This window comes from Halyomorpha halys, unplaced genomic scaffold, assembly GCF_000696795.3.
Source record: "Halyomorpha halys isolate HHAL.00 unplaced genomic scaffold, Hhal_1.1 Scaffold1036.1, whole genome shotgun sequence".
Taxonomy (NCBI): domain Eukaryota; kingdom Metazoa; phylum Arthropoda; class Insecta; order Hemiptera; family Pentatomidae; genus Halyomorpha; species Halyomorpha halys.
Genome location: NW_027109566.1, coordinates 518,321 through 530,278, shown reverse-complemented (window position 1 = coordinate 530,278; position 11,958 = coordinate 518,321). Strand labels below are relative to the sequence as shown.

The 11,958-nt window shown below is 33.3% G+C and overlaps 1 protein-coding gene across 1 annotated transcript in view; it reads left to right on the top strand.

Moving 5' to 3' along the window:
• Positions 1–10,271, top strand: part of LOC106687998 (cytochrome P450 3A25) — a gene marked incomplete at its 5' end in the record, with an annotated part of 16,625 nt that extends 6,354 nt beyond the window's left edge. Inside the window, 6 exon segments of the mRNA XM_014432248.3 lie at positions 852–984; positions 1,075–1,268; positions 3,728–3,873; positions 3,958–4,176; positions 7,105–7,350; positions 10,052–10,271. Of these exon segments, the coding sequence (XP_014287734.1) occupies positions 852–984; positions 1,075–1,268; positions 3,728–3,873; positions 3,958–4,176; positions 7,105–7,350; positions 10,052–10,224 (1,111 nt within the window). The 3' untranslated portion in view covers positions 10,225–10,271.
• Between the last annotated feature and the right edge of the window lie 1,687 nt (positions 10,272–11,958).

Sequence of the window (11,958 nt, the reverse complement as noted above, 5' to 3'; positions counted from 1 at the left end):
TCTCCAACACGATACCCACACTTTTCTTTGCGTTAATTGCCAAACCAATCTCCGCGAGCAGCCTCTGTACACCATTTATTATTCTTTCTGCAGAACCCCTGTCGCGCGCCGTCACAGCCTGATCGTCCGCGAACCCTGTGAGGACCACGATATATATCATGGATGATAAATCAGGACCACCTACCTCTTCAAAATGATAGGTTAAACAAACATTGACAATAAATTGTTGAAAACTATTTTGTTCTTTCTGACCGCAACCCTTACCATCTGCTTCATACATTAGACGTATAGATGTCTATTGGCACTCAAATTAAAGCTAATTCAATTTACTATTACGTAGTTTATTATGTATCTTTGTAGGAGTAGCAATTTTCATACGTATCATGAAAACTACTACCCTTACGAAGAAAAAGGTCATAAACCACTTTATAGTAAATTCGACTAGCTTTGATTTGAGTTCTAATTGCCAATAATTGCCCAAAGAGCTATGCAAACACCTCATCTTTAAAAAGATAAACTCTGGATTACAGTTTTTAAACTCAAAAAAATGTCTTAAGATATTACTATAATTCATTTTCGTACTTTTTTTTTTTTTACTTTAATATGTAGATTAAGGTTCTTCTGTTCGAGATATTTTAATTGGGGTAAATAAGGCTTGTCCTAAACAGTAGATTTGAATATGAAACCCAGCTAAGTATGGATAAAATATGGAGAAGAGGTAGTTCCTAAAATGAATTATTTGAAGAAATTTCAATTTTTTGAAAATTCAGATTCAAACTCGCCCTTCCTGCTGAATGACTTTAAATCTAACAGGACTAGTTCTCATTCATAAAAATTCATGTATGTTTCAGATGGAAGGAGCTGCGAAGTATTCAAGCTTCGAATATGACTGCTGTCAGGTTCAAGGAGATCATTCCTATCATGTATAGGGTAGCTGAAAACATGGTAAATTACTTGACTGAAAAGAAAATGGAACCAGTTGCGGTATTAAACTATTATTCCTTTTATTTTTATAATAAGTTTGTAAAAATGTTATTATATATCTTGGAAATGTTATTTATATATTATATTTAGGCAAAGGAGCTCTCTTTTCTGTACACGGTAGACAATTCATGTTCTTGCGGATTTGGCATAGAACCCAGTGCATTTACCGACCCAGAAAACAACTTTGTCAAGTATGCCAATTCAGAAAAAATATTCAAACCTTCACCGTTTACGATGTTCTGCTATTTTTTATTGCCCAAGGTTGCCACCTTTCTCAAGCTAAGGTGATTTTATATTTATATTACTATTTTATAGATATTATAATAAGAACATGAACTGAAAAATCTAAAAAACCATGGTTTCCCAAATTTAAACCTTCTCACGCAATATTATTTCTCCGTATCTTTGTCCGGATAACTACTATTGTCCATATACAAGAGCCCAAGAGGAGAAAAAAGGCAGTTCTAAGTAATTTCTAATTACTTTCATGAAAACTATGTGTAATTAATAGTCAAAATTGACGAATCTGCCAATTATAGGTAGGGGAATAAAAAATGGCAGCTAATTCAAAGCGATAAAAAAAACTAATTTTTCATTCGGAGCTCTATATCTTAAAAAGTAGGAACAACCTAAGAAAACCTAAGAGAACGTCATTTAAAGAAGAGTAAATTTGCTAAAATATGAGCCCTAATAGAGTTATTTACGTTTAATAGTTTTCGAGATATCACTTTTTAAAAAAACACATTTCATAAAAATGTTGTATGGGACGTACTAAAAAATCAGTAGATAGTGAATTTATTTTGAAAAATTTATATCCCAAAAACCATTTGACGTACAGATGTCTATTAGCACTGAAATTAAAGCTAGTTTAACGAGCTATAAAGTAGTTCATGATGTTTATCTTCGTAGGAGTAATAGGTTACATGAAATTTCTTAAAATAAATATATTTATAGTTGTTCGGACAAATTTTCATTTGCCAAATTTATATTAATATATGAATATCATAAAAACTACTACCCCTACGAAGATATGAGTCATAAACTACTTTATAGTAAGTTAAATTTCCTTCATTTTGAGTGTTGGCAGACATATGTGCGTCTTATGGATCCAGAGATATATTTTTCACAAATCAAATTTATTTTAGAGCTAATATTTCAGCAAATTTACTCTTCTTTAAATAATGTTCTCTTAGATTTTTTAGTGTTGTGGGTACTTTTTAAGATATAGAGCTCCGAATGAAAAATCAAAAATTTAAGGATTATAAAGAAAAATCAATGTTTTTTAAGGTTTTGAAACAGCAGCCATTTTTTAATCCCCCTATCTATGGCACTCTTCCTCTATGAGACTTGGCTTTGACTAGTAATTATTCATAGTTTTATTGAAGTAATCAAAAATTGGGGTGATAACTGTCTTTTTTTCTTCCCGGCTCTTGTACTAATATAGTTGGGTTGGCGATAGGTTGATATTCGGTTCAGCCTACTTGATCGTTGACGTAACAGACCTCGAGTCAATGCATCAACAACTCGACCAGCCATGTTGATAGAATAAGTGTTCAGAATATGATAGTTTGAAAGCCATTAGTTTCTTTTGCATGTCCTTTAATAATATATCATTGACTGATACCCCTACTTAATCAACAGCAACACACTTTTAGACGAACTTTCTACCTACTGGGTTGACTGAATAAGACTAACTCTAAGGCTAGATAGCTAGGCATATCCAAGTAATTACTTTTTGTATAGATAAGCGAAAGTAGTAGTGGTACAAGAGCCGGGAAGAAAAAAAGTCAGTTATTTCACCCCATTTTCATATTACTTTGGTGAGAACTATCTATATAGGGATAAAAAATGGCTCTTCAAGATGTTAAAAAAAATTAATTTTTCATTCGGAGCTTTATATCATTAAAACTACTCAAATACTTACATTATTTAAAGTAGAGTCCATTTTCTGAAATATCAGCCCTGATAGAGCTATTTAGGTTCAATGGTTCTCAAGATATAACTTTTTATAAAGCAAGATTTCTTAAAAATCTATTGAGAGAATAGTAGTTAGTTAATTTATTTTGAGAAATCTATATCTCAGGATCTATGTGACGTATAGATGTCTATTAAACTCAAACTAATGCTAATTTAATGTACTATCAAGTAGTTTATGTCCTTTATATTAGTAGGAATAGTAGTTTTCATGATATTTTCTAAAATATATTGATTTGTAGTTGTTGGGAGTCATACTAAGAGTTAACCCTGTAAAGATTCTCATTCTCAGCTCAACGTATTTTCTGCTTAACCATGCTCCTTGATTTTATAATAAAATTAAAGTTTACATTTTTCACTGCTGTTGAGTACGTTGATTTGTGTAAGTCGGCAGGATTTGTCCAATTACTGAAGTAGCGTAATAGAGGGATATATGAAATGCCTATTAATCCTTTTTTTTCCTGACTTAAAAAAAATTTTGTGCCAATTAATTAAAAGTTTAGATTCATTAAAACAGGAATCCATGCTCATTGTAATGAATTTTTATTATTTTATAGAATAATGTGGTTATTTAATAGTCATATGTAAAGCTAATAAAGATTATTTAAAAACGATAACTGCTAAGATCTTTCATTGAAGCATGGATATTTTAGGATTTGATGTTCCAATGAAATTGAATGGACACCAGTTCAATATTTAAAATATATCCTTCATTATTGCTCAAGAACTTAGTTTGAATGTACCGATTTTTTTTTTCATTCTTTCTTAGGATTTTGTCCGAAGATGCTGAAGAATTTTTTAAATCATTCGTTCAAAAAATGATCGAGTACAGATCCAGCTCTAATGTTGTGAAGAACGATTTTATCAACTACATTATGAAGCTGAACCAAAAGTTGAAAGAAGAAAACAAACCAGGTTGATAAGTAGTTCACATTTAAGTTAAATGTTTAATACATAATTATTTACAGAAATTAATGGTATATTACTTTTTTTATTAAGCCTATACAAACCTGGAATTAGCAGCGCACTGCTTGACATTTTACGCGGACAGTACAGAGACTTCGTCAAACCAATTAGCCTTCTTTCTTCTCGACTTGGCCAACCATCAGCACGTCCAGGACAAGTTGCGGAAAGAAATTTCTTCAATTTCAAAATGTCCGACAGACTTCGATCTAGACAAAGCCAGCTCCATTAATTATTTGAATATGGCATTTAATGGTAAGTGTATCGAAATCAGAAACCTTTATTGTAATGATGGAGATCTGTTTTTTAAAAAATTTAGTTAAGTTCCAAAATGCGCCCGCCAGTTTGATAGTCAAAACTCATGTTAGTATAAGATCAGGAATAAACAGCATTTGGATAACCATGTGTATTACTAGAAGTCGGTACTGTTGATATGCGTCAAGTGTCAAACTTAATTACCTTTATAATGACGTTAAGATAGTTGACAGTAGATATAAGAGGAGAAGAAGGTCTGGGGGTGCTGTCAGCAAAAAAGACACAAATTATTTATTTGTGCCGACGTTTCGACCTGATTTTCAGGTCTTCATCAGGTCTATAAAAACAAAAGGACAACAACCATGATTCAGAGAGAAAAATAAAAATAAATAAATACAAATAAATAATGAGTAGTAACAGCAACTAAAAATTTAGAAATATACATATTAATGGAATGAAAATATAAAATATTTGATTAATAACTATGAACAAAGACAGTAGTAGATTGATAACATTATTATTTATATACATATAAATGGGAGTTGTAAATAAATGACTATTTAATGATTTCATCAAATTTTAATTTTAATCAAATAATTTATATTTGTACTCCATTCTTCTTCTTTTACTGGCAGAACAGGCGCATAAAGCTACCCTTGGCCTGCTCAACGGCCACCAACCATCTTTCTCTATCTTCTGTAAGGGTAACTAGGATCCTCAGTTGTCACAGATCCCACCTCACAGCATCCCTCCTTCGGCCCTTCGGCCTACCACGTTGCCGCACACCATCCGGAACGTAACTGTACAGTTTATGTGCCATTCTTTCCTCGCTCATCCTCAATACATGGCCAAGCCATTTAAGCCTCTGTATTCTTATGTACGCGGAGATGCTACATTCCTTATAGAGCCCAAAAAGTTCACCATTTTTCCTTCTTCGCCAATTACCATTCTCGCACACGGGCCCTAAGATTCTCCTCAGAATTACTCTTTCAAACCTGTCTAGCAGGTTAATGCTTTTATTACTTAGCATCCAAGTTTCTCCACCGTATGTGACAACTGGCCTTATCAACGTTTTGTACTGGGTGAACTTGGTGGTACGACTGATAAGTCTGCTTTTAATTAACCGTGCTATGGATAAATAAGCTCTATTTCCAGCAGCAATTCTGCTTTTAGCTTCTTCTTCTTCATCCTGGTTCTCATTGATAATAGAGCCAAGTTAAGTAAAATTTTCATTCCATTATTATGTATATTTCTAAATTTTTAGTTACTGTTACTGCTCATTATTTATTTTATTTATTTGTATTTTTTTTTCTCTCTGAATAATGCTCTTTGTTTTTATAGCCCTGATAAAGACCTGAAAATCAGGTTGAAACGGCACAAATAAATAATTCGTTTGTTTATATGTGTTTTTTCTGCTGCTTGCACCCTCCCTCCACCCTCCCCCCCCCTCGACGATCTTCTCCTCTTAATTACCTTTAAAGTGGTGGTTGTTGTTTCTTTGTTTAGTGGCGCCAAACTTCATTGGTCATCAACGCCATTTATATTTTATTTAATTTTGCTAATATTCGTTAAATTTTATTTATTTTTTAATTTGATTATTTATTATTTTATTTATTTATTTTATTATTTTTTTTCCCCTTCAGATCAAGTTATATTTTTGTCAGTAAATTTTGTGATTTCAAAAACTGAAACACCAATTCTATTGCCTTATCATCGTCTCCAAGGGTTTTTGAGATATCTTGGTTTAGTCCTAAGCTATTGAGGTGTGTTGTGAAATATGGGCATCGTAGGAAAACAAGGCTTATTGTTAAATTGTTATTGCAATACTGGCAGTTCGGAGGCGTTTCTTTTTATATAAGATAGGAGTGGGTGAGCCTCGTGTGACCTATTCTCAGCCTAGTCAGTACAACTTCCTCCCTACGGCATTTATGGCTGGAGATACCCCAGGGCTTGACGTCCTTTTTAATAATTTTTAATTTACTCATTGGGTTTTCGTTCCACAAAGATTGCCATTTATCTTTGATTTCCTTTTCAAGAGGCCTGATAGAGATTAAAGTGATGGTATAAAATGTTCCATCTACAGTATTTGAAAATTTACAGCCGTTTTAGGTGCTAATATTTTAGAAAAACAGGTTTTTTGTCTATGGCGGACAGCGGGCCTGATTTGGTACAGAAGTAGCGTTTGCCGAAAACCTAAAACTAAAAATTGACAACAAAATTAGGTCCTTCATTCGTGAAAAATCTTATTATGAGCACGATTTTTCATTTTTTTTTTAATTTATTTATTTATTGATATTTATAACTGTATATACATAAAAATACATCTAATAGATTCGGTGTAAGATCGTAATGGAGTGATACAGGCATGTAGAGATACTATCCATTGGTTGCACTCTAATATTTCACCACTAGAAGGTCTCGAGGCCATCTTTTTTTTTAGGCGCCTCGGAGGATTGTGAGGAATAAAAAAAGGAAGCAAGGATAGATACTAGAGGTTTGGAGATTATAATGGGAGGATTGGTATCTGGTTCGGGCTAGATCGGTTACAAAAAGAACATTAAGGTCTTTATGGATGAATTTATTTGTGATAAAGTAAGGAGCATTGAGGATTTTATGAAGGATTTTGAAGGACTATTAATCACGTAGTATTTGGTACAATTTCACTGACTTATACCATTCTGCCAGATAATCTTTTACTTATGTTTACGGATTCCCGAGTACCAGACTTGATCAAAAGCCTGTTCCATATCGAAGTCTGTTTAATATGTAAAAAAATAAAAAGGTATGTATTTGGCCCTAGATTAGTTCTCTAAGAGGTTAACAAAGATTAAAATAAAACTTGAAGCATTTTTGGTCATTGAGTTTTAAATTTAGAATACATTAAATAACGTTTATGTATTCACTACCTCAATATTATTATAAATGCAGAAAGCCTGAGAATACACTCCCAAGCAGCCTGGCTGTCCCGCACTTGCACACAGGACGCAGTCGTCGGGAATACATCGCTACCCAAAGGCACCAAGGTCTTCATTCCTGTTGGATCATTCCATAAGGATCCGGAGTACTTTCCCGATCCTGAAAAATTCGATCCAGAAAGATTTTCCGAAGAGAAGAAGGATTCCATTCCTAAGTACGCATTCCTTCCTTTTGGAGAAGGGCCCAGAATATGTGTCGGTATGTAATCCAATCAAATCATTACCTCTAAGGTAGACTTTATGTTTATCATATGTATAGCATTATATGTTTATAAATAAGGAATATTCTATCAAAGGTCAATATATAAATTTTTTTAAATTATTTGAAACAAATCATTATGGAGTACCTCATGTAGACAAGTCAATTTTTATGGAAATATTAATTTGTATCAAGTTTTTAGTTGCGAAAATTTATGAAAACAAATTGAGAAATTTATAGATGTAGAATTTTTAAATCTTTTTTATTAAAAAAAAAAAAAGTTGTCTTTTCCTTTTCTTTTTTATGTGCATGCTCTAATAATAAACTGCAACGCTAAAACCCATAAAGAGTTAGGGGAAATTTGTAAGGAAAGTAATTTGTAAGGAAGTGCTGTTACTAGACCAACGGTTGCGTAGGGGGGGGGGACAAATGACTTAGAAATAGTTGGTAACTCAAGTAGTACTGATAATACTTGATAACTGTACTTTAAGCTTTTCAGGCCCTGACAAAACTACCATGAGGTTGAGGTTTGATGTCAGTACCACGAAATCGTCGATACTGTGTGTACCTTCGTATTCTCAATGTTACCAGTATAAGGAAGTAGGTAGGAATGAGATAGAGGCCAGGATAGAGAAGATTGATAGGGATTACTCAAAAGGGAAGTAATTGTAACTACCAGTCTCCAGACATTATTAAGAACTAAAAAATACTTGTTAAGACACTCTAAACTTGATTGAAATTTTATTACTTAGACGTCTTAAAAGTGATGGTGCAGGAAGGAACTCCTAGGGCCAAAGTTCGGCAACTGTGTGCCTCTACGTTACTTTCCTCTAATGGCCGGACTACGCAGCTGTAGCTATGCTTGATTGAGCATCTTGTACGCGTTCCTCTTTATGTGGATTTCAACTGGCATAGTAAGCCTTGAATGCCAACAAGCTGAGTTTATGCAGTCGTGGTGAAACTGCATAGGACAATGACACCGATGCGAGAGTGAGGAATTTTTCTCTTGTTTTAGCCGTTGTCATGATGATAAAAACTGGTTAAGCCACATTGGCCCTGTAAAAGTAAGAGATGTATCTGAATTCCCTGGCTCAATGCTCTCATACGTTAATGTATTACCTCTGGAAACTGTAAGTACTGAAAGCTATTGCGGCAGTTCAGAAGTAGGCCCCTGTCGAGGCAAAATAATTAACATTTCCATAAGACTGATCCGAGCAGTTCTATGACAAGCACGGAAACCACTAAATCCAAAGAGGAAGACACACAGATCAATGGCTAAAAATACGTTATTTTTGGATATATTAAATAAAATGATGAAACCAAAGTTGTAGTGCATTCTCCAAAGGAAATTTCCACGTCGAATATCATGAGGACTCCAAGTGGGAAATGAGTTATTGGAAAAAGAATTACTTTGGAATGCCTTCCTTTTCAAAGAGATTTTATAATTTATATAAAGAAACATATACCAAATTTCGTTGTTTTATAACTTAGTTAAAATAATATAGTGATTTCCAGTTCTCAAGTTAACCGCTGGAGCTATGTATTGGATAAGGGAGATTGATTCTTAATAATAAGAATGGAAATGCCTGTATTTCTTAATAATCAATAGTGCCATCTGACACTACTGAATTTGAGAAGAAGTGTGAAGATCCAGAATTTTTAGTTAATATACTTTTTTAACAGGTTTGATCAATAATCTAAAGGCAGAACTACGTGTTGGCCGCTCGCCACGATTCGGAGGCTTGTGCTCGGTAAACAAAGGAACATCCACATTTTTTCAGAGAGGCAAGCATGGCGGACATGCAAGTGGTTTCAGCCATTGCATTGGGATTATATTATTTTTATTACAAAAAAGAAAAGAAAATGAAAGAAGATTAAATGAAATTTAATATCAATAAATAAGATTAAATATAATACTTAATATAAAAAGTAACAACAAACACCTTTAACCTCCTAACAGCTCTTAATTGCAACTAAAAAAGAACAATGATGGAGATGCTACACGAGCGCTCTCACGAACCCCCATTTGGCCTGTGTCCAAAACCGACTCTCGACGGATCAGCAATGAGCTTAGGCCAACTCGTACCAGCCAAACCAAGCCACCCATCCACATGCACGCGCATGCCTGAGTTTGACACGGCTTGGCCAACATGTAGATTCGACCATATCATTTTGAACAAAGGATCGAGCTGTCAGAAAATTCAGCAATTTCAAAGATTAATTTTTTCTAGCCTCACCCTTGACCTAGGTCCGGGTAGGTGCTACGTCCGGTGAAAACCGAGAATAAGGAAAATTCCTAAATAATAATAATGTAATGTAAGTAGTCAATTAACTCATCTTGATACTCTTCCTCTCAAGTTAGAAGATCAACAAGGCACTAGGTAGCCAAACTTTAACACAACTTCCACTTTTCACTTCATTTAGGTATGTTGTAATAAATTACTTTATTTAGAACTTAGAAGTAAACAATAACATGAAGGTTTGGAAGTAAAGGTTATAAAACAAGTTGCTCAGAAAATCCGCTAGGCTTTTGCAAATAGGCTTAGGCTTATGCATTTGACATTTAACATGACTTTATATTCAATCCTAAACTCATAACATTTAACATGGTAAAACATTTTATATTTAACACATTATGAATACCACTAATATATTGTTTTTTTTATTTAATTACAATAAGCCAATGTCATTTTTTTTTCAGGTTTTAAATTAGCTTTACTCCAGATCAGGTTGGCAGTGATATTCCTGCTCCTCAACTTCACAATTGTACCATCGAATGAAGATGGCAAAGAGGAAATCGTCTTGGACAACGCGCCCTTACTAACTCCAGGAGCTAGTTCTAAACTCAAGTTCAAACCAATTAATGTGTATTAAATAATATAAAATATTGTATCTTTATTATATTCTTATCGTTACATAAATTTTTATTATTACATATTCGAGACCTTAACAACTTAATAGAAATGCGTAACACATTTGGTCGACCACGAGTCAAAACTATAATCAAATTACTGAAGCATCCGGATGCCCCCGACAGTTTGATGATAGCTTTGATCCGTGTTGGAACAAACCTTAAATGATTAAACAAGCTTATAATGTGTTCCACGCGTTTCAACACGATCACTTATATTTAATAATGGTTAGAAACACAATATCGGTAAGTGACAAACACGTCCTCTCCGCACCAGTCTATACTGCTGAATAAAAACATTACTCATTACAAGCCTTCGAAAGGTGCGATCCCAGGAGGTGTCGCCGCGGCGCATCAAAGGGTCCCGAAAGCCTGGGATTTATGTTTATTAACTTGGACCAAAACCTGCCTTGACAGAGCTGAAACTAAAGAGGAGACACCGGTGTCTTTATAATAATAATTAAAGGCCCGAATTCGACATTGTTTGATGCACGGCTAGCACTATTCCTGCTAGAATCCCAAGTATACAACCCAGAAATAAGGCTTCTCTATTTTATTTAATTTTCTGGAAAATATCTTTTCTTATATTCGGACAAACAGTAATGCTGAAGTACATTAGGTAGGTAAAAAAAATTGTTACAAAAATTATTTTTTTTATTTATAGGACTTTTACACATTAAAACATACTGTCCAAAAACCTTTTTTTTTTTTTTTTTTCATAGATTTATTTATTTATAGTTATTACAATCTGCCACACAGTTGTGGGCAATAGGTAATAGTGATGAATGATCTCATACATACTAAAATAAAAAATTAAAATTAAATAAATAAATAAAAAAAATAAAATAAATTAAATTAAAAAAATAATAATAAAAAACTCTCTAAAATATATACAAACAAAAGAATAGACAAGATGAACATAATCAAACTATCTGTATGAAAAATAAATAAATAAAATAACCCAAAAACTTTAAAGTTATAATTTACAAAACTATTATCCTTCCGACTGTTCTTTATGGATTCGAAATGTGTCCTCTTATACTAAGGGAAGAACAGCGCCTTAAGATTTCTGAAAACAAATTATTATGTAAAATATTCGGACCGAAAAAGGATGTGTTAGAAGGCTACACAATGCTGGATTGAGGGAACTACATCCTGTAAATATAATTCAAGTTATAGCATCCAGTTTTCCTTTAACTTTGACATAAACAGTGAGATCATTATCTGGGAGGTGCCGTTAATGAAATTCTAGCGGAAATACCTTGCTTATTCTTATTTTGCTTATTCTTATTTTGCTTATTATTATTTGCTTATTATTATTTGCTTATTATTATTTGTTCATGGCACAATGTTCAAATACACGCATCAAATGAACCTACTTTTTACAGACCAGGCTGTAAACCTGACATTCTGGATATTGTATTAACAAAAACTTTTAGACTTCTCCTCTGATCTTAAGTGATCACAGCTTTAAATTCGGACAATATCCCTATATTAATCAGCTTCTCAACTGAGTTACACAAAGAAACGAAGCGAAAATCCCTCTTTAATAGAGTTATCGACTGGAAAACGTACAAAATTCTAGTTGATGAGAAATTAAAACTGAAAAAAGAATTTCCTGCCACTAAAGAAATCGATGAAAATATAATGAAACTAAATGAATCAATCTCAAACAGTATATATGATGCAACTGTGCG